The 24,219-nt window shown below is 35.2% G+C and overlaps 1 protein-coding gene across 3 annotated transcripts in view; it reads left to right on the forward strand.

Moving 5' to 3' along the window:
• SPIRE1 (spire type actin nucleation factor 1) overlaps positions 1–24,219 on the forward strand; it is a 322,037-nt gene that overhangs the window by 252,523 nt on the left and 45,295 nt on the right. For 2 of the 3 annotated variants that reach the window (XM_073212799.1, XM_073212800.1), the window contains exons 7-8: positions 12,907–12,993; positions 14,156–14,285. In XM_073212799.1, coding sequence (XP_073068900.1) covers positions 12,907–12,993; positions 14,156–14,285 — 217 coding nt within the window. Of the gene's footprint in view, positions 1–12,906; positions 12,994–14,155; positions 14,286–20,044; positions 20,087–24,219 lie in introns of all 3 variants that reach the window. The other variant, XM_037001038.2, reaches the window with a different exon arrangement.

Below are 24,219 nucleotides of genomic sequence, written 5' to 3' on the forward strand. Positions count from 1 at the left end.
ATGCTCCTAAATAATCAATGGATCAGTTACCAAATTAAAAGAGAGATCAAGCAATATAGGGAGACAAATGACAACAACAAAACAAAGCCCCAACTTCTGTGGGACACAACTAAAGCAGTTCTAAGAGGAAAGTATACAGCAATCCGGGCCTATTTAAAGAAGGAAGAACAATCCCAAGTGAATAGTCTAACGTCACACTTATTGAAATTGGAAAAAGAAGAATAAATGAGGCCTAAAGTCAGCAGAAGGAGGGACATAATAAAGATCAGAGAAGAAATAAATAAAATTGAGAAGAATAAAACAATAGAAAAAATCAATGAAAACAAGAGTTGGTTCTTTGAGAAAATAAACAAAATAGATAAACCCCTAGCCAGACTTATTAAGAGAAAAAGAAAATCAACACACATGAAAGGAATCAGAAATGAGAAAGGAAATATCACGACGGACCCCACAGAAATACAAAGAATTATTAGAGAATACTATGGAAACCTATATGCTAACAAGTTGGAAAACCTAGAAGAAATGGACAACTTCCTAGAAAAATACAACCTTCCAAGATTGAACAAGGATGAAACAAAATCTAAACAGACCAATTACCAGCAAAAAATTGAAGCGATAATCAAAAACTACCCAAGAGCAAAACCCCCGGGCCAGACAGATTTACATCAGAATTTTATCAGCCATACAAAGCAGACATAATACCCATTCTCCTTAAAGTTCTCCGAAAAATGGAAGAGGAGGGAATACTCCCAAACTCATTCTATGTAACCAGCATCACTCTACTACCAAAACCAGGCAAAGACCCCACCAAAAAAGAAAGTTACAGACCAATATCCCTGTTGAACATAGGTGCAAAACTAATCAACAAAATATTAGTAAACTGTATTCAAAAATACATCAAGTGGATCATACACCATGATCAAGTAGGATGCAGGGATGCAAGGATGGTACAACATTCGAAAATCCATTAACATCATCCACCACATAAAGAAAAAGAAGGACAAAAACCACATGATCATCTCCATAGATGCTGAAGAAGCATTTGACAAAATTCAACATCCATTCATGATAAAAACTCTCAACAAAATGGGTACACAGGACACGTACCTCAACATAATAAAGGCCATATATGACAAACCCATAGCCAACATCATACTGAACAGCGAGAAGCTGAAAGCTTTTCCTCTAAGATTGGGAACAAGACAGGGATGCCCACTCTTCCCACTGTTATTCAACATAATACTCAAGGTATTAGATGGCAACTAGACAAAACAAAGAAATACAAGGAATCCAGGTTGGTAAAGAAGTGAAACTGTCACTATTTGCAGATGACATGATATTGTACATAAAAAACCCTAAGGACGCTACTCCAAAACTACTAGAACTAATAACAGAATTCAGGAAAGTTGCAGGATACAAATTAACACACAGAAATCTGTGCCTTTCCTACACACTAACAATGAACTAACAGAAAGAGATATCAGGAAAACAATTCCATTCGCAATTGCATCAAAAAGAATAAATTACCTAGGAATAAACCTAACCAAGGAAGTGAAAGACCTATACCCTGAAAACTACAAGACACTCTTAAGAGAAATTAAAGACACTACCAATTGGAAACTCATCCCATGCTCTTGGCTAGGAAGAATTAATATAGTCAAAATTGCCATCCTGCCCAAAGCAACATACAGATTCAATGCAATCCCTATCAAATTACCAACAGCATTCTTCAACGAACTGGAACAAATAGTTCAAAAATTCATATGGAACCACCAAAGACCCCCAGTAGCCAAAGCAATCCTGAGAAGGAAGACTAAAGTGGGAGGGATCTCACTCCCCAACTTCAAGCTCTGCTACAAAGCCACAGTAACCAAGACAGTTTGGTACTGGTGCAAGAACAGAGCCACAGACCAGTGGAACAGAATAGAGATTCCAGACATTAATCCTAACCTATATTTGGTCAATTAATATACGATAAAGGAGCCATGGACATACAATGGGAAATGACAGTTTCTTCAACAGTTAGTGCTGGCAAAACTGGACAGCTACATGTAAGAGAATGAAACTGGATCATTGACCACATAAAGAAAAGTAAATTCAAAATGGATCAAAGACCTGAGTGTAAGTCATGAAACCGTAAAACTCTTAGAAAAAAACATAGGCAAAAATCTCTTGGACGTAAACATGAGCGACTTCTTCATGAACATATCTCCCCGTGCAAGGGAAACCAAAGCAAAAATGAACAAGTGGGACTATATCAAGCTGAAAAGCTTCTGTACAGCAAAGGACACCAATCAATAAAACAAAAAGGCATCCTACAGTGTGGGGGAATATATTCATAAATGACAGATCCAATAAAGCATTGACATCCAAAATATATAAAGAGCACATGCACCACAACAAAACAAAAAGCAAATAATCAATTAACAAATGGGCAGAGGAGCTGAACAGACAGTTCTCCAAAGAAGAAATTCAGATGACCAACAGACACATGAAAAGATGCTCCACATCGCTAGTCATCAGAGAAATGCAAATTAAAACCACAATGAGATATCACCTTACACCAGTAAGGATCGCTACCATCCAAAAGACAAGCAACAACAAATGTTGGCAAGATTGTGGAGAAAGGGAAACCCTTCTACACTGCTGGTGGGAATGTAAATTAGTTCAACCATTGTGGAAAGCAGTATGGAGGTTCCTCAAAAAACTAAAAATAGAAATACCATTTGACCCAGGAATTCCACTTTTTGGAATTTACCCTAAGAATGCAGCAGCCCAGTTTGAAAAAGAGAGATGCATCCCTATGTTTATTGCAGCACTTTTGACAATAGCGAAAATGCGGAAGCAACCTAAGTCTCCATCAGTAGATGAATGGATAAGGAAGATGTGGTACATATACCCAGTGAAATGTTATTCAGCCATTAGAAGAAAACAAATCCTGCCATTTGCAACAACATGGATGGAGCTATAGGGTATTATGCTCAGTGAAATAAGCCAAGCAGAGAATGAGAAGTACCAAATAATTTCACTCATATGTGGAGTATAAGAACAAAGAAAAAACTGAAGGAACAAAACAGCAGCAGACTCGCAGAACCCAAGAATGGACTAACAGTTTCCAAATGGAAAGGGACAGCGGAGGATGGGTGCAAAGGGAGGTATACGAAGGATGACAAAAGAAAGTTGCCATTAAGATTAGTGTGTGTAATGTGGGGGAAGGCACAGGGAGGGCTGTGCAACACAGAGAAGACAAGTAGTGACTCTACAGCATCTTACTATGCTGATGGACAGTGAGTGTAATGGGGTTTGTTGGGGGATGTGGTGAAGGGAGAGTCTAGTAAACATAATGTTCCTCATGTAATTGTAGATTAATGATACCAAAATAAAATAAGTAAATAAAAATAATAAAAAATAACAAAAAAAACACAGTGTGGTATGATCTCATACCATTTAGGATGTCCAACATCGAAAAGTCTAGGAACAACAAATGCTGGCAAGAATACAAGAAAGAGCAACCCTCCTACACTACTGGTAGGAATATAAACTAGTTCAACCATTGTGGAAAGCAATATGGAGGTTCTTCAAAAACTAGAAATAGAAATACCATTTGACCCAGCAATTCCACTCCTCAGAATTTACCCAAAAATACAAATTCTCAGATTCAAAAAGACATATGCACCCCTTTGTTTATTGCAGCCCTGTTTATAATACCCAAGATATGAGAGCAAGCTAAGTGTCCATCAGTAGATGAATGGACAAAGAATGTGTGGTACATATACACAAGGGAATCTTATTCAGCCATAAGAAACAAACAAATCCTATCATTTGTGACAACATGGATGGAGCGAGAGGGTATTAATGCTCAGTGAAATAAGTCAGACAAAGACAAATACCAAATGATTTCCCTCATTTGTGGAGCATAACAACGAAGTAAAACTGCAGGAACAAAACAACAGCAGACTCATAGACTCCAGGAAGAGACTAGTGGTTACCAAAGGGGAGGGGTGGGAGAGGTCGGGTGGGGAGGAAAAGGGGAAGGGGATTCTGGCATATTATAATTAGTGCACATGGTGTGTGGGGGATCACGGGGAAGAGAGCGTAACACAGTGTAGATCTTACTACACTGCAATGGTATATCGGGGGGGTCGCTCAATAATAAAGGTGAATGTAGAAACTGCATTGTTTTTCTTGTGAAACCTTCATAATAGTGTATGTATATCAATGATACCTTAATAAAAAATATATAAAATAAAAAATAAAAATAAAATTGGCACACAAATGCAAAGGGCCTAACGTAATCAAGATAATTTTCAAAAAGAACAAATGTGGAGGACTTCAACCAGCGGTACTGAACTTCCTACAAAGCTTTCAAAGACTGAAGGAAAATGAGAAATACACAAGTATAGATAAAAAAGATTCTTAAATAGTCAAGAAAGAGATTCACACATTACAATATCCTCATTTACAAAAAAGGAGCAACTACAATTCAGTGGAGGAAAGGATGGTTTGCTCTCAATAAGTAGTGCTGGAGCAAAATGAATGGTACTGGAAAAATGAGTTTTCCCCCCAATTTGCAACATACACAAAAGCTCATTAATGGTAGTATATACACCTAAATATGAAAAACTGAAACATTCAATCTGAAATAAAACATAGAAAAAATTTTTCATTAACTTCAAGTAGGCAGATGTTTCTTAAACAGGAAACAAGAACAAACTATATATTTGACTTAATTAAAAATTAAAAGCTGATCAAAAGATCTCTGGAGAAGTTATTAGCTATATGTATTTATCTACATATAAAAACTACTACAAACCAATTTAAAAAATAAGCATATACACAATAACAAACTGCAAAGGACTTGAACAGGCACTTTACAAAAGAGGATTTCCAAATGGACTATAACATTCAAGAAAATGCTCAATATAGAGTCATTAAGGAAACACAAAATAAAACTACAATAATATGTCACAGCCTAGAATGGCCATGATGCTAAAAAAGAACAAAGTTGGAAGAATTACACAACCAGATTTGAGGACTTACTCTAAAATTATGCAATGATAAAACACACAATGATATAGCCACAGAATAGCTAAAATTAAAAGACTGACTATACCAAGAGAAGATAAAGATGTGGAGCAATAGTATTTACACATTGGTGGGAGTGTAAATTAGTGCAACATTTTGAAAAATGGTTGCTAAAGATATGATTACTCTATCTCTGAACTCTACTCCTAGATTTTTATACAAGGTAAGTTAATGTATATATCCACCAGAAGATTTGTACAAGAATATTCACATCAGCTTTACCCATAATGTAAAGGTACATCAATAGCAGAAAATAGTCTTGCTTTCATACAATGAAGTATTGTATGAAAAAAAATAAACAAAACAATAAAATGGAATGAACTTCTGATGCACACAACATAGATGAATTTCACAAACATTATACTGAGTAAATGAAGTCCTGTAAAGCAATGCACAATTCTATTTATATAAAGTTCAAAAATTTGCAAAACTAATTGATGATAGGGGTCAATTGTACAACTAGTGTTAAGTACATTTTATTGATACCACTGTATTTACATATTCAATAAAAAGCAAAATAAATAAATAAATAAATAAATAAATCCTCACTCACTCTAGGATGGTTACTATCTATCAATGTAGAAAGATGTTACAGAGTCATTGACTGTATTCACCATGCTGTACTGCCATCCCTGTGGCCAACTTACATTGTGATTGTGAACTGTGTCCCTATAACTTCCTTTCCTCCCCCCGTTCCCCACAAAGCACCCATCCTAACTCCTCTCCCTTGATAACGACTAGTCACTTCTCAGTGTCTATGAGCTCCTGCTGTTTTTTTCTTTCTGTTTTGCTTTGCTTTTATATTCCACGAATAAGTGAAGTCATATGTTATTTGTCTTTCTCCGCCTGGCTTATTTCACTGAGCATAATACCCTCTAGATCTCTACATGTTGTTGCAAATGGCAGGATTTCTTTTCTTTTTATGGCTGAATAATATTCCATTGTGTATATGTACCACATCTTATTTATGCATCCATTTGTTAATGGACACTTAGGTTGATTCCTTATCTTGGCTATTGCAGATAGTGTGACAATAACCATAGGGGTGCATATATCTTTTCAGATCAGGGATTTTGTTTTCAGATAAATTTCTAGAAGTGGAATTACTGGGTCAAATCATATTTATATTTTTAGTTTTTTTGAGGAACCTCCGTACTGCTTTCCACAGTGGCTGTACCTATTTACTTTCACCCCAACAGTGTAGTAGGGTTCCCATTTCTCTGCACCCTCACCAACATTTGTTATTTGTTGTATTTTGAATGGTGGCCATCCTAAATGGTGTAATTTCATTGTCATTTTGATTTGTATTTCTCTGATGATTAGCAATGTGGAGCATCTTTTCATGTGCTTGTTGACCATTTGTATTTCTTCTTTGGAGAAGTGTCTTTTCAGGTTCTCTGTCCATTTTTTAATTGGGTTATTTGTTTTTTGGGTGTTGAAGCATATGAGCTCCTTATATGTTTTGGATGTTAATCCCTTTTTGGATGTGTCATTTATGAATATATTCTCCCATACTGTAGGGTGCCTTTTTGTTCTGCTAATGGTGTCCTTTGCTATACATAAACTTTTTAGTTTGATTTAGTCCAACTTGTTCAATTTTGATTTTGTTTCCCTTGCTCAAGGAGATATGTCGAGGAAAATATTGCATATGCATATATTCAAGATATTTTCTTATGATTTAAATTCTTAAATTTATTCAAGGAACTTGTAAAAACATGTCTTTACCATCACTACTCAAAGTAATGCATAATGTTATGACTTCAAGACTCAGTGTTCAGCATTAGAAGTGTTCATTTTTTTTGGAAGGACACTTTAGTTAGGAAGTGAAATACAATTGGCAAAAATATTTCACTCTTCTCTAGGTATTATCTGGCGTAGATAAATGCCAATAATCAATAATTTTCTAGTATGGATAAACAGTTTTTTCTTTTTCTTTTTCCACATTTTATTTAGATGCCTAGTGATTTAGAAAAAGAAATACAAAACAGTAGGTTATTTATGGCTTATTTGGTGCATCAAAGAATATGTAATATTCAAACACCAAAAACCAAACCAAACCAAACCACTTTTTAATAGGATTAAAATAATTAGACATTGACTGGGCAAGATACAAAAAGGAAATGTGAACTAAGGGGGAAAGGAGAAAAAAAAATGTTTTCTAAGCTCCTGAAAATACCCAGAGAATACTACCTGCTTTCTGATCATTTACAGATTTTGTGTAAGTAACAAACAATAAGTAACAATTTTAGGTGCGCCCAGTAATTCCAACACCAGTTGGGCTTTCTATTATGTTACAATGGTTATATCCTCCTGTTGTGCTGATTCCTTTATCAGTATATAATGTTCTTGTCTCTTGTTATTTTCTTTGCTTTGAAATCTATTTTGTCTGATACAAGTACTGCTACCCATGCTTTTTTCTCCCTATTATTCGCATGAAATATCTTTTTCCATCCCTTCACTTTTAGTGTGTGTATGTCTTTAGGTCTGATATGAGTTTTTTATAGGCAGCATATAGATGGGTTGTTTCTTTATCCATTCTGCCACTTTATTCTTTTGATTGGTACATTCAGTCCATTTACATTTAGCTAATTATTGATAGGTATGTACTTATTGCCATTTTATTAATTGTTTTCTGGCTGTTTTTATAGCTCCTCTCTGTTCCTTTCTTCTCTTATACTATTCTCTTGTTATTTGATGGTTTTCTTTAGTGTTGTGATTAGATTTCTCTTTTTTACTTCTTCTGTGTACCTACTGTAGGCTTTAGTTTTGTCATTACCAAAGATTCAAGGATAGCTTCCTTAGTATACAACAGCCTATATTAAATTGCTGATTGCTCTATTTCAAACACAATCTGAGGGTACTTTTGTTTTCCTTCTTCTTCCTCCTCACTTTATGTATTAGACATCATAATCTGCACTTTTGTGTATCCCTTGACTGATTTATGTCTAGTTGATTTTTTTCTTTTTTTTTTTGTTTTAATTTTACACTTGCTTGGTAATTAATTGGTCTACTACCTCTACTGTGGGTTTATTTTCAGTGGTGAAAGCTATTTAGCCTTAGGAACATTTCCATCTACATTAGTCCCTTTAACATATCCTGCAAGGCTGGCTTAGTGGTGGTGAATTCCTTCAATTTTAGTTTATCTGGAAATTATTTAATGTCTGCTTCAAATTTAAACGATAATCTTGCTGGGTAGAGGATTATTGGCTGAAGGTCCTTCTGTTTCAGGACATTAAATATTTCATTCCCCTCCCTTCTGGCCTATAAAGTTTCTGCTGAGAAGTCTGCTGATAGCCTGATGGAGTTTCCTTTGTAAGTATTTTTTCTCTCTCTGGCTGCTTTCAGTGATGTCTCCTTGTCCTTGATCTTTGCCATTTTAATTATGATATGTCTTGGTGTTGTCTTCCTAGGCTTCCTTTTTTTGGAAGATCTCTGCTCTTCTGTGACCTGAGTATCTATTTCCTCCCTCAGATGGGGGAAGTTTTCAACAATTCTTTCCTCAAAGAGACTTCCTATGCCTTTGTCTCTCTCTTCTCCTTCTGGTACCCCTATTATATGAATATTGTTGTGCTTGGATTGGTCACAGAGCTCTCATCATTTTTTCATTCCTAGAGATCCTTTTTTCTCTCTGTTCCTCAGCTTTGTTGTGTTCCTGTTGTTTAATTTCCATCTCATTGTCTTCTCTACTTGCAGTAATCTATTCTTTAATCCTCCCATTGTATGGTTCATTTCATTTACTGTGTTCTTCAGCTCTGAGTGGCTATGTTTCAGCTCTTCTTTCTCTTTCTTGAAGCCCTCCCTGAGATCTTGAATATTTTTCTGTATATCAGTGAGCATGTTTATGAGTTTTACTTTGAAATCTTTATCAAGAAGACTGGTGATCTCTGTTTCATTCAGCCCTATTTCTGGTGTCTTGTCCTATAGTTTTGTTTGGAACATATTCCTTTACCTGCTCATTTTTTCAGGATTTCTGTGTTTCTTCCTTTGTGTTAGATGGGTCTGCTGTGCTTCCTGGCCTGTAGAGTATGAAGGAGGACTAGAGGAATAACCAAATTGTCTTTTTCTTCTCTCCAATAAAAATATTATAAATATTATAATGTTATCTTGAGCTGCGAAGCTCAAGACTCTTTTACTCTCCAGTGCCTGGTTCTACTTTGCAGGAGCTCCAGCTGCTGTTGGTGTGCAGGGGGCAGGGCTGCCCGTTTGTCTGTCTGCAGCACTGGCAGTTTGTGTTAGCTGCCTTTGTGATCTGAGCAGAAGCCTCTGCTCAGATCACTGTGGGCTGGCGGCTCTCTACCTGCCCTGCAGCCATGGCAGAGCTTCAGGATTAATGGAGTCAGCAGGCCGATGTGCGGCTCTGGGGCAGGGCTGGACATGTAGCATCAGGCTTGGACACCCATGGGGAGGAAGTAGCTCTTGGGGCTGGCTGCTGTAGGCACCTCCCCAGTTGGGCTCAAATGCAGCAAGAAAGCTGGGAGAATCTCCCTCTGCCTGCTAGGCAGCAAAGTCTGATGCTTCTGTTCAGCTAAGTGCACTGGCTCTCGGCAGTGTGCACAGGGAGGAGGCTCTGGGCTGTGTTACCAGCAAAGGGGACAGAGCCTCTGGAGCTCCAGAGAGTTCTTGACCTGTTGGGCTGAGGGAGGGCTAGGAGGGTATAGTCCACCTGCCCTTTCTCCTAAGGAGAGAGCTCCATCCAACTCTTGCTCCTCTGGCACTCCTCCCACTGCTGGCCAGTCTTTCCAACTGCCACCTCTTCTTTGGGTCTCAGAACCAGCAGAGCACACCTGTCCTCCACAGGCAGCTAGAGTCTCAGCCTCTCAGAGTGTTGGAACTGTCCCTGGTGTCCAGCCCCACTAATCACTAGAACCAATGTAATGTGGACTCATGCTCCCAGAGCAGATCCCCAGGGCCAGGTGTTCAGTGTTCCTGGTCTCTTTTCCCCTCCCTGCTCTGTTCTCTTTCTTCTTCCTGTGGGCTAGGGTAACAGGAGGACTTGGGTCCCGCTTGATCATGGCTCTGCCAGTTTATTACCCTTTTCTGTGTGGTCTTCTCTTCTTCCCCAGGTGTAGGTGGTCTGTTCTGCAGTCTTCAGATCATTTTCAGGTTTAGTTATATTTGCTGTATTTTCTTCTTTCATGTGAATTTGGGAGGAGGGTTCCACCTTACCTTCCTACTCTACCATCTTTTTCTCCCCATATATCTTTTGAATCAGGGATTTTGTTCTCTTTGGGTACATTCCTAGAAGTGCAGTTACTGGGCCATATGATACTTCTATTTTAAGCTTTTTGAGGAACCTCCATACTGCTTTTTACAGTGGCTATACCAATTTACATTCCCACCACCAGTGTAGGAGGGTTCCCTTTTTTCCACATCCTTGCAAACATCTGTTATGTCTTTTCTTTTGGATAGTGGTCATTCTGAGTAGTGTATCACTGTGGTGTTGATTTTCATTTCCCTGATGATTAACACATCTTTTCATGTGCCTATTGGCCATCTGTGAATACAGGATATACCTTCATTTATTTCTTCAATGGTGTGTGATAATTTTCTCAACAAAATTCTTGAACATCATTTGTTCATTACTTAACAGTTTTTGTGTTTGCAAATGGTGTTTTTTTCTTTATACTTTGTAGTTGATTTAGCTGGTTTTTAGAGATACCATTTTTTGTATGTTAATCTTCTACATAGCAACTTTAATGAATTCTTTTTAGTACTATGAGTTTATTAGAAAGTTTTCTTGGCTTTTTTATGTAGTTGATCATTCATCTCTAGAGATAGTTTTGTCTTTTCCTTTTTAATGTTTATTCCACCTGTAGTATTGAATAGCAAGCTTCCTTGATTATTCCTGACTTAGGAATGCTTCAATAGTTTCACCAGTGTTTTGAGAGTTATTTTTAGCCAGATTTAGGAAGTGCCCTTCTATTCCTCATTTTCTAAGATTTTTTTTTAATATGAATGAATATGGACACTTCTTGAATGTACTTTTGGTCTCTAATCTTTTTTTTTTAATCACTGATATCCAATCATATTGGTTTCAGATATACAACACAGTGGTTCAGCAGTTAACCTATATTATTAAATCCTTACCCCCTGTAGTGTGGTTACTATCTGTCAATGTAGAAAGATGTTACAGAATCATTGACTATATTCTCCATGCTGTACGACCATCCTCGTGACCAACTTTTATTGTGATTGGGAATTATTGTGCCCAAGTAAGGATTTTTTTTAAACTAATCTAAGACAAAATCTATAGGTAAGAGGTGGTGCCACATTAGCTTTCCAGCTCTGCTGCCTAGGGTACATGCCCTCCTTAAACCGAGTACTAGCATCACAAACTCAAGTAGTTCTTATTCCCAAATCTTGCCATAGGGTCATCCTATCCTCATTCAAGACAGGGAGGTGGGGCACAGGGAAGAAGAGAGGAGTAGATGCTGTGTAGGTCCCAGCAGGTTTGTCACACGCCCTGAACTTGAGTAGAGTGATTGCATTTAGGGGGAGGATTGGGCTTGGGAACAGCAGTTCAAGTTCCCTTTTTTATTAATAGAATTAACTTTATTGCTCTGCTGACACAAAATAGTGACATTGACAAAAAAAAAATCAAAACTCATAATACACAGCTACAATAAAGAATGAATTACTGATTATTGTCCAATAAGCAGTTAAAATAGTATTTAAGATTGGAAGTACACAAGAAAACTGTCCATGCCTTGAAAGGGTGTTACCAAATTATACAAGAGTTATAAAATTTTACATAACATTTACAGAACAAGTGGTGGAACATAAAGAAACATTTCTAAGCTATCAAAATTTTTTTAAAAATCAACCATTGTACTAGAGGAATAACCAAATTGTCTTTTTCTTCTCTCCAATAAAAATATTATAAATATTATGTTATCTATTTATAATAATGGATATTGTAATATGATTATATTAAACTATAAAATTATTAATAAAGAGTAGTCACCAAAATAGAGGGAAAACATTTTACAGAGGTTTTTCAGGCAATTCATTAATAAAAATAGTATGCTGATATTCTGGATTTTGAGAAGTTTAAGGTATTTGTCAGTTTTTGAAATTTATAATTTAGCATTTCCTTTATCATCCATCTTTCATGAGCATGACAAAATGCCTAGCAGGCTCTGTTTTTTTCATATAAGACTGGGAAATAAATATGACAAAATGGTCACAGCTGTGCCTTCTGAGGGTCAGAATGGGAGTTTAGATTGTTATTTTTTGTGGGTTTTTGGGGTCTTCTTAAATTACTTAAAATACCTTTTTTAGTAATATGTTGCTTTAAAAAGAGAGGACATTACAGTTAGAGACAGATCAGGGCTCTACTAAAACTCTTGTACTTACAAATTCTATGAATGTAGCAGATGCTGTCCTTGATCTGAGCTGGAGTTTTTGTCTACAGAATATGCATTATATCACCAGTCCGTCCTATTACCTAGGTTTTATACCAGGATGGAAATAAGAGCTAAAAGGCTTTTTAAATTATAAAATAATAAGCATAGTATTAATTATTCCATTCACATTCATAATTTTAGAAACACTTTGTTGGCAGGGATGTATCTTATAATTTCCCAAAATGATAAAACTAAAGTAAACCTGGATTTTCTTCAATTCTACATAGTTAGTTTTGCTCTGAATCACAACCATTTATTCTCCATTTTATTGATTTGAAATGCATCCTAGGGAGAGCCAGATTATATATAATATACTTCAGTAATTTTGTGATGGGTTAAGATGGCAGCTGTACCCAGAAATTTCTAATGATAATCCTATAGTCACATTAGTCTTCTATTTTTTGTCTCCTTTCAGGTGAATGGTGATATTCCCCCTCGGTTAAAAAAAAGTGCACATGAAATCATCCTGGACTTCATTAGATCAAGACCTCCTTTAAATCCAGTATGTAATTTGACATACTCCCCTTGATTGGATATTGTAAAAAAGCAAACTATTCTCCTATGGTGTGTAATCTCTAGGACTCAGCTTTTAAAGTAGTTAGTTTTTACAGTGAACTTTATTCTCAGAGTGGTGAAGCCCAATTGTGAATTACATTCTTAAATCATAGAAAAATACTTAAAATTATTCAATGTAAGACTGTCTTAGGATCTTTTGACTCAAAGCAACCTGAGTTATGCTTCAAAATCTGGTCAAATACCTCCTAGAATAACAGGCAAATATAGTACTAAATAGTTCCTGGTGTGGATTGCCCTTCTGAATTAGTTTATGGTGTAGTACCCCTCAATTAAATTGTCATTTTGATACTATTTTACAGTAAATCCACCTTACTGTATATCCACTTATATTAATATTCTCCTGTTAACAGGTTTCTTTCTAGTGACCATAGAATATTCTAATCTGGTTTGAATGTTGGTTTGTGTTTCCTCTGTTCTTCACTTCTTTCCCCTGGCTTAATAGTCATTGCTCACAAAAACCTCTCAAACCTATGTTCATTAAATAATGAGAAAAAGAATGATATTTCTTCCCCTAATTGTATACATCTAAAGTGTAATTAATGATCCATGTTATAAATCTTTTTCAAAGAAAGGAAAGAGGCCACCTAGAAAATAATTTTAAGAAGGCAGGTCATGGTAGAGCAGAAAGAGCATGGAGCCAAATGAATCTGGATTTGCACACTAGCTTCACAGTTTAGTAGCCATTGTCTCTGCATGAGTTAATCAGCTTTTCTGAGCCTTTATTTCCTCAACTATAGAGTGAAAATAATAATCTTAGAAGGTTGTGATGACTAACTCAAAAGTGCTAGTTTCAAAACAATAATAGGACAAGTAAAATATAGCTTACATTTCAATTGATCACCTACCATATGGTAGCATATAGGGAACATAATTATAACTTCAGCAAAACTGAATCCTTATAGTTGAGTGTAATGACTAAATCACAGGTGAAATCTAGTTATCTCCCCAGTGCTTGAAAATACTTTTATTAAGCAGTGTTGCAATCAATAAATATAATTTCATGATGCTGTACTATATGACCAGACTTTAGTTAAAGTTATTTAAGGACAATTACTCAAGTCTCTAGCCATTACATTTTTTTTTTCAAGGCCTCAGCCAGAAAACTGAAACCCACTCCACCACGGCCACGGAGCCTTCATGAAAGAATATTAGAAGAAATCAAAGCAGAAAGAAAACTGCGGCCTGTCTCACCAGAGGAAATTAGACGTAGCAGATTAGGTGAGTCAAGTGCTTACCGCACTCCTGGCCTAATCATCCTCTTGAGAAAGTGTCTCTTTACCACCAGCCCAGTGAAAAATAATAGTTTAATGGTGCAAAGTAAAGCTGGTCTCCTTTCCTATCTCTCCCCCTCTCTTTCTCTCACACTCACATGCACACACACACACACACCCTCAAATTTACTTCAAGTGTATACTGGAAAGTCATAGAATAGGAAATTGTTTCCCTATATGATCCTGAACTATACCAGAACATCATGGCATAATGGAAGGAGCTCTGCCAGTCTCTAGACTATATTTTTTATGAGGGTTTCTTTATCTCTCTGAGCATTACTTTCTTTGTCAGGGGGATAAAAATCCTGTATGCCTTCATTATGGCTTTTTTATAAGAATTAAATGAGATTGTGGTTACAATAGTTTATAAGTTGTAATACAATTACAAAGATAAGTGATTATGTTTTAGAAATACAAATGATAAAGTTTTACTTAAAGTTTCTATTGTCATAATTATACCTTTAAAGATACCTGTTTTTAATCTTTTATGTTTAAAATTTTACCTTTAAATACCTTTAAAGATATGGCATTATGTGACAGTATAGCACAGAAAGGACAAGTGGTGATTCTATAGCATCTTGCTGTGATGATGGACAGTGACTGTAATGGGGTATGTGGTGGGGACTTGGTAATGGGGGGAATCTAGTAACCACAATCTTGCTCATGTAAGTGTATATTAATGATACCAAAATAAATAAATAAAAATAAAGATATGGCATTATGTGATAAAACATCAATTATTATCTAATATCACTTATTCCCTTATTCCCAAACTTCCTTTATATTTATTATACTTAATGTTTATAATGTGTATTATAAATACACATTGATTTCAGTTTGTACCAAGACCATATTATAAAATGTTTGTACACAAACACTTTTGTTTACACAACTCTCTCCCTCTAATCTGTAAGATTTAAGATGCCCAAAGATTCAGAGAAGTTTCCTTTAGGAAAATAGATCATAGTGACACTTGAACAAGAAAGGAATCAGTTTTGTGACACCTGTCTCCTAGTTTTCTTCCTTGATCTCTTTTTCTGCCGCTTTCAGACTCTTCTGGTCCTTCAAGTTTCTGTCCTGGGCTCATTTCTTCCTTAGCAGCCACACCCTTATCCATGTTTTTTGTTTCTGGCTATCTTACAGCTCCCAGTCAACAGCACTGATCTCTTTACAAGTTCAGACCTATACATCCACCTTTCTGCTAGATAAGGCCTCCTTATATCCTATAAGCAGGACAAGCCCAACATGTCCACAGATGAACTCATCTGCTTTGTCCCCAGACCAACTCTTCCTGTTTTCCTATCTCAGTGTACCCAAGACCATAGCCTCAGCATCATCTTTGATTCTTACCTAACAGACAAGCCCTATTGATTTTATTTCATCTAGCCTTCCCCTTTTAGCCCAACAGGCACTATCCTAACCCAGGCTTTTATCTTCTCTTATCTGGTTTCTCATTCAACTCTGACTGCTCTACTTCAAGCCTTGGACCTATCAATTACTCCATTTTGATATTCTTTTGTTTGACTCAGTCCTTCTGTTACATTATGACCTCCATGACACAGGGCCTATGTCTGTCTTGTTCATTGTTGTGACCCCAGTTCCTAGGTATTGGCTATAAAATGTACTCCCATGAGTGCTGAATGTACCTTCCAATTACAAAGCTAGAGTGAGTAAAGGTTGTATCAGTTTATCTCTGTCTAATTTTTACAGTAGCAAGTGTTGTCTCTTAAGAATGATGTTTAAAGTATGCTAAGTAACAAATTCATATGAGCATTTATACAATAATGAGCCAAACATACAAGTTATGTGAATCAAGAGTCCTTATCTTGCAAGTCCTTGAATGGGCCTAAGGAAGGTTTGTGAATCCCCTGAAATATATAAAAAATTGTGCATATATCACAAAATGTATGTATGCACATTTTTCTGGAGAGAGGGTCTGTAGCTTTCTTCAGATTCCTAAAAGATCAATAGCCTCAGAAGAATAAGAACCACTAAGGAAAAATAAGGAAATTGTAACGTAGGATGGTACCTTAAGACTACTTTTTTTTTTTTTTTTACTTACTGTACCTTGAGAAGGAATAATGGGTGTAACAGAAAAGATTTCCACAGAACTATAAAGCAAAACATATAACCATTAGAAAAGTAAGCTTCATGATTTACAGTAGTAAAGAATGATTAGCCTTAGGGATTGTAAACTTTAGTGAAAGTTCCAGTAGAATAGAGAAAAAGGCATAATGTACTTGTATGATCTGGATAATATTTGACATACAGTTCCTTCGTTTTTTTCCAATAGTTTTTTGAACCTTTATTTTCTGTTAAACAACCATGTCAGCTGCTGGGTTACAGAGATGAACCAAGGTATAGTCCTTGCCCATAAGTGCTTACAGAATGAGTCTGGGGTGTGCCATGTATGTTCATGTTACAGAAGATAGATACACATGAGTGTTAACAGTAGACAGTCAGAAGGCACTTGAGTGAAGCCATCTGAGAGTTTTTTAAGGGAGAGACCAGCAGTCTTTGTAAGCATCAAGGGACACTATCACATGGCATGGAAGGGTCATCACAAGCCTTTGTCATATTCATATTTTTCTATTTCATTTTTAACAGATACTGACAGGAAACCTACTTTAGAATAATTAAATATTGATTTTATGTTCAGTATATCTTACTATTTTATTTTAACCTTATGAATTTGTATTTCACAGCACCCAGAATTGAGCTGTTATAGATAGTTTTATGAATCTTACTTCTAGACCTCTGCATTCAAACTGATCTTGAGCCTTAATTGGAAAGTAAAGGATTTGGGTTCATTATTTCTGCAGATCTCTTTTGGTTCTTACTGTACAATTTTGTTTTGGGGAGTTTGATTAGAATAGAGTTTGCAGAATTAAGTTGAAGAAAAGTTTCCATAAATATTTTTATAGCATTTCCTCTCCACATAATTGCAAATAGAAACCCCCTGTGGAAATTAGGGAAATGTGTAAATGTTTATAGCAGAAATGTTACCCATAATTACAACAGCTAGAGGCATCTACTGTGTGAATCTACTTGTGCATTACAAAATGGAAACCAAAACTGTATGTATGGTATTCTACTCTCTTCATTTAACATTGGAATGAACATCTTTCTATTTCATTAGATATGACTCAAAATATTATTTATAAGGACATGCTATCCTAATATACAACTAAATTATGTTTTATTTCTCTATTTGCTTATAGGCTATTTCCATTCATTTTTTTCCTATTAAGTCTGAAATTACTGTTCTTATGCATCAGTCTTTGTGCATAACTAATCATTTTTTTTTCCTAACATCTTTTCCAACATCTCATACTTCATTGAGATTTTGTATTTTAAGTATAAATTATTTCTTTTAAAGCATCTTTTTCCTAAACTTCTTAATTGCTGTCATGCTCTATTATTTTCCTGTTTGTGATAAATAGAGCTTGGAAAAGATCTGAACCTCATCTTCCAAGAAATAACAATACCCCTTTCTTATGCAGTACTCAGTGTTACTTCAAAAGATACATTCATGTACCAGAGAAAAGTAGAATAAGAAGAGATTAGAGAAGAGTGATAAGTGCTTTGAGAATATGTAGTATTTTATTTGCTGTACGTAATTAAGGAAATTTATAGTTGACAGAATTAGAGTTTAGAAATACAGACTTTATTTAATGGTAAGTGGAAGATTATTCTCATCAGCATAAAAATCCCTAAGCACTTTCCTATGAGTTGACTAAAACACAGTAAAATGTTTATGTAAACATTTATAGTTTATAGCCTAATTTATGTATCAGGATGAAATGCTTAAAGTATTATTTCCTGATCTTCAAACAATAAGTAAGAAGGCTAATAAGTGCTTACTTTATTTGCCTCATTTAAGATGTACATCCCTTTGTTGACATAAGTGCTTTTTAAAATATCTACATATGATTCTGACATCTTGCTAAGTTGTGTTTGGGATGTGACCCAATGCTTTTCCTTCACCTCATTTTTTTAAATACCATATTGAGATTTTAGGTTATAAATATAAATTGTTCCTTTAAAAATATCTCCCCAAAAAGGAACAACCTAAGACAGGCACAGTCGCAGGGGGGCCATCAGGTGAGAATTTGGGGATCAACAGAGGTGAGGCTCAGAACCTCACCCCCCCTGCTTTGAGAGAAATCTTCTGCATCCGTGGATGTTTTGCTGCCCTTGTCTAGCTTGGATTAATACTTAGTCAATAGGCACACACCTGATCATCTGATCATCTACATTTGCCCTCTTACAGCACTAAACTATGTTTTCTACCTTTATCTTGCATCTACCTACCACTTCAGCATTTTATTAAAAATAAAAATAATAATAATAATAAAGGGAGAAATGTGGGATCAACATATAAATCAAGTACAAAAATCAAACGAATATTCATATTTGACCTGATTGTTTATAGGTCATAATGCCTGATCAAAACCGAAAGTTTCTGTGATGAATGCCCTTGTACTGTTCACCATGTAAGAATTTATTCACTATGTAAGAATTCATTCACCATGAAAAATATCTCCCAAAAAACATTGAGAGATACTTACATTCTATAAATCTGGGTGTAAGAACTCTAAGGACAGTCTACCTGGAAAATGTAAACTGGGGAGACATTCTGCCTGATTTGCCTGTATTTCCATCTCCACCACAGGCCTCAAGTTCTGTCTCTTCTGGCCACAAAAACTCCTGTCCTGAGCCTAGGTAGTAGATGGTACTGGTGAGAATTGAGGGCTGCAGTGAAAATAGATAAATCTCACTGTCATAAATTCTCACCAAATTCACCAAATCTTTGTAATAGCCTTTTTTTAGACAGCTTTGAGATGCAACTTACCTACCATAAAATTCACCCACTAAAGTATACAACTCAGTTATTTTTTTGGCATCTGCAATGAAATTTTAAAAACCAATGATTTCAACAGGATATAGATAAGTTTACTCTTAAGAAATTAAATTTTTTGAGCTTTTACAAGGTGCTGAACACCTATTTTTGTATGAAGTAATTTCATCTTCATAACAAGCACATGAGATAGGTACGGTTATTCCCATTTTACAGATGAAGTAACTGAAGCACAGAGAGGTTCAGTAACTTGCCCAGAATCACACTGTAGTAGAGCTGAGATTCAGACTCAGGCATTCTGGCTCCTGAGGCCTCTCTTCAACTACTGGGTTCCACTACCTACAACAGACAGCTTATTGAAACATTGTGATGCTGCTGGCACCTGAATGGGGTTTTTTATAAAATGCTTCACTTTTTGCAGATAGCCAGATTCTCAACCTGAAATAAGCTGTTTAAGAACACATTTATTCTTAAACTTTAAAGATTTTTTATGTTCCCTAAAATTATGTTTTAAAACATGGCTATTTTTTTTCTTTTGATCTATTTTATATGTAAGTCAAAAATCCTATCTGTGATTCTTTAAAATGTTTCTTTGTCATGCTTTCATTTTTAACATGTTCTTTAAAAAGTTATCTTCTTCCTTTTATTCTTACAGCACTTCAAGTCTTAGTATAATTGAAACTAAGATTCATTGTTTTAATGTATTTCAGAATTTTATTAACTAGCTTCTGCCTTAAAGTCTGAAATGTGCCATTATGGGTCTTCTTGAACCTTTCTCTTTTCATCCTCCCTATATTCCTAACAGCTGAATTATTTTCTTTTTATTGTTTGTTTTCTTTTTTCAGCAATGCGGCCACTTAGCATGTCTTACAGTTTTGACTTGTCAGGTAAAAAAAAAGCGCTTTCACACCTGACGTTGGTTTTGTGGTTTCTGTGAAATGCATTTCATTCATCTGCTTGTTTCAAACATGTCAAAAAAGAAAACTGAAAGGCTACTTCTAAACTGTGGTTAGTAAAATAAAACAATATGGTTATTTGAAAACAATATAGTTTAAAAAATTAAAGCTACAATAAATCCATTGCCTACCAAGGGATTGTGGAATCACCATTACACCATACCTATGGTTATGGAATGTGGCTGCCCATCCTTAGGGTCACTGTCACTCAACCAACCCTCTTCTAAATGATGTCAAAGTCTAAAACAGAACTTTGCCTTAAGTCAATTGAAAAAAGTCCCAGGAAACAAAGTTTTGACACTTCCTATTTTCTAAAGCATTCAGTTAAGTAGCTAAACTCAAAACGGCTACTTTGCAGGAACACGGCTCCTCATTTAATGGGCAAGAGCTACTTTGATTCCAGGTGCTCCCTGTAGGTAAAGCCTGGTCACAAATGACTCTGAGTGCTGATTAAGAGTACAGAAACACAAAAGCATTAAAATTTGGCTTTGGTTGTAAAAGCATATTTATGTGTCCTGGGTTTATAGTACAGGTTTATCTCTTCCTGTTAACTAAACAGGGATTATTAGTGAAGCAAATAACTATTGATGATTAAATTTTATCTATAAAATCAGCCCCCTTTTTAAATCAAGTTTTTAATCTATACATGAGCAAAATTTTAAAGCCAACTTAACCCCAATAAAATATTTTGCAAGTTAGAAATTTTAATTTTGGAGGCTGCCATTTTGAACTTAAAATGAGGTAAGATGTTGGCACTAATATTTTCTTTTAGAATTTTCTTTTACATGCTATGGAATTATTGGCATAACTTACATATAAATCCATATTTAAAGATCCAGAGAGTTCTAGATCATGTTCCATGAATATTTACTGAATATCTTTCAACTGCTAAACTAGTTCCCAACTGTGTTTTAAATTTCTGTTCATGTTTGTAGGTCTCAGGCATGACTAATATTTGTACTTTCAAAACACTCAAATAAATATTTTACAATCCTCACTATTACTTTTGACTGAACCACTGAAGAGCTTTTTCTGTTTTCTTTATCCACTTGACAATTTTTATTTTATCATTTGCAGAGGAACCTTGTAAAAAAACAATTGGTCTGGAAAACAAACACAGAGATGTTTCAGAACATATGTATTACTGCTTATCTCCAAAAGTTGACAGTATGTATTACAGGAACTTTCTCTCTTCTAAATATCTACCAAAGATGTTTCCATCAGCTCGACTGTATGCGAGTGGTTGGCTACCTAAACACATGGACTATTGGCTAAAATAAATTAGGCACAGGTTGCTGATTTAGACGTTATGAATAGCCACGCACACATTATATTCCAAGCACACATTATATGTAGGTGTCTTTTATGTTCTTATAGGTTCTGATGGGTACTGTGTTGATAAGAAAGTTCTTAGTACTTAACCTCCTTGATGTAAAAGAGAAACAGAAATTTTTTATTTGCTTTCACTGCTTACCATATGCTATAATTTGTTTTGTACCTTAATGTACTTCATGATTTCTACATGCTTCATTATTGATTTCTTGTGCTACTTTTATGTCTTCATGTTTGCATTTTAACTTATCAATTAAAATTAATCAATTACAAATGGAAAAGACTGATCCATTCTCCTAACCTAAATGCAAAGATTGGAATACATTTCTTCTCTAAGTTGGAAAATTAACAAACTAAGGAGTAAATATTTAAACATGCAGTATAGATAATGCCTCAGAACTTAAGTGTAGAATAAGACATCATGAAGTATATTCTGCTGCTTGGATATGTCTTAGAAATATTAATTCTTAGTGGAAAATCTGAATCCATTCAGTGCTAATTAAGGTAAGTATAATTAATTTTTCCACTGCAAATATTAAGTATCTAATCTGTGTTCCAATCATATTTCTTCCAACTAAATAAGACAGCAGCTGGTTATATCAAACATACAAAATTATTACATAAAGTATTTAATATCATGGTCATGCATTTTAGATTCTGAACCTGAAGTGTGTGGCTTCTAAAGCCATATGTAGCATCTTAAATATTTTGCTTACTTATAAATAGTACCAGTTTTTCTCAAATTTTATCTTACATAGAAGTACAAAGTCTTATCCAAGTATTTGGTTTTCTCACTTGATACATTGAAGCAGTAATGGAGATTTAGTCATTTAAGTAGAAAAACATAATCAAAATACTTAAAAATATCTCTTAAAAATAGGTTCAAATGGGTCTCTTATCAGTATTTACCAATAGCTAGTTTGAGCTAACATCACACACAGTATTCACTTGCATATGGTGGAGGTCATCCTGAAGCCTGTTACTTAACATATTTTCTTATTTATTCTATTTATCTCAAAGCTTTGAATTTTGTACCAGGTGTTTATTTCAGTAGTTTCAGTCAGTGAGCTCCAATGAAGTTATCAATCTTATGGCAGTGTTTAGGCAATTAAAGAGCTATTGGGTAATTTCTCAAATACTCTGCATTGAGAATGAAATGAACTCATAACAGCCACTGTCATTTAACAGTATTCTCTGAACTTCAGTTAAGATACCACCTTCATGGTTTTTGCCAGACTTAAATAAATACCTGTACCATTTAAATTTGTTGAATCTACCATATATGGCTTTTTTAATTTTTCTTAAGCAAAAACATCCGTAAAAATCATATGTTTGATCTAGTAGTTACATTTTTTTCTGAAACATTAAAATAAATATATAGCTGTTAAAACTCTTTGCAATGTTCCTCCATGTACTACGAGTGGTTTCACCCCTATGCAAACTCTGACATGGCGGATTGGCAATGGGAGTGCCCGCTCGGAAGCTGCCTGCATTCTTCTCACTGTGCTCCAGTACGGTTAGGCTAAGTTGGAATATGGGTGGCTGAGAGGAGTGAAAGACTTGCAGTACCTGTGTGCTTTCTCTGGAAGGAATGACTACAGTGTGAACAATTCTATATGCAATGCATTAGATAAGATACACTGTAAGATTTTTTTTAATATATTTCATGATTATACAAAACACTACCTTTTTTCTTGAGTAGGAATTAACCATCAGAACAATCATTTCCTCCTTTGCTTTCTGGAAAAATTTAAATTATTATCCTAAGTGTGGCAGCCTACTGCTCTCTGCACCTTCTTATGGAAGATTTGGTCACAGGTTTTAACTTTTAAATTTATGCAAAACCAGTGATGCTTTTGCCGTTCTGAGCCCTTAGCACACCCCCTCCCTTACATATATATTTATTCCAGCTGTTAATTCCTGGAAAGGTCATAACAAAATAACATGTCAAGTTTTTTTGTAACAACTTGATGTAGAATAATAAATGACTGATGGATAGGTCTGTCTTTTTTCTTTCCCTCCCTCCTTGCTTGTTTACATAGATGTTTTCTAGTTCACAGGACATATTCTCTGGCCTTAAACATAAATTGTAAATATTAGCTATATATCATTTATAATAATTTACATGATTCTCTAAAGGAATGTCATGGAAGGCTTTTCTAGAACATACTTATGTACTGAATGTTTATTGGAAATCCACCTCTTATGCCTCAGGCTTATAAATATTATATGTTGTGGGCATTACAAAAAATAGAGCATTCTTGTATTTTATACCAACTTCAGTCACATTGCTTCCCCTCCTGAAGGAGCTATACTCATGTCTTTTTCATTTTAGCACTTAGCATGCCCTTTACCCCCAACTACAGGCTGATCCATATGCAAAGATTAGTTCATGGTGCTGGTCTACAAATTAAATTAAGCAGTAGCTGCTGCTTCTCTTTTTTATATATATTATATAACTTTTATATATTTTATATAGCTACTTTTAAATACTCTAGTAGTTATTAAACTTAGTCCATGTTTAACACTTCATTTGAAATATTGAAGAAAATTAGTTCCACTTGCTTTAGAAGATTACAGGCTACAGCACAAAAAAGCCTTTAGAATCAATACTAACAGATCTAAGTATGATATCAGTGTGCCACACATAGCTGTGTAACTGGCAAAATCACTCTGAGCTTTAATTTACTTACAAATGGAAATAAAAATCAGTGTTAATAATTACTAACGTT

Source organism: Manis javanica, chromosome 9 (genome assembly GCF_040802235.1).
Source record: "Manis javanica isolate MJ-LG chromosome 9, MJ_LKY, whole genome shotgun sequence".
NCBI classification, from domain to species: Eukaryota; Metazoa; Chordata; class Mammalia; order Pholidota; family Manidae; genus Manis; species Manis javanica.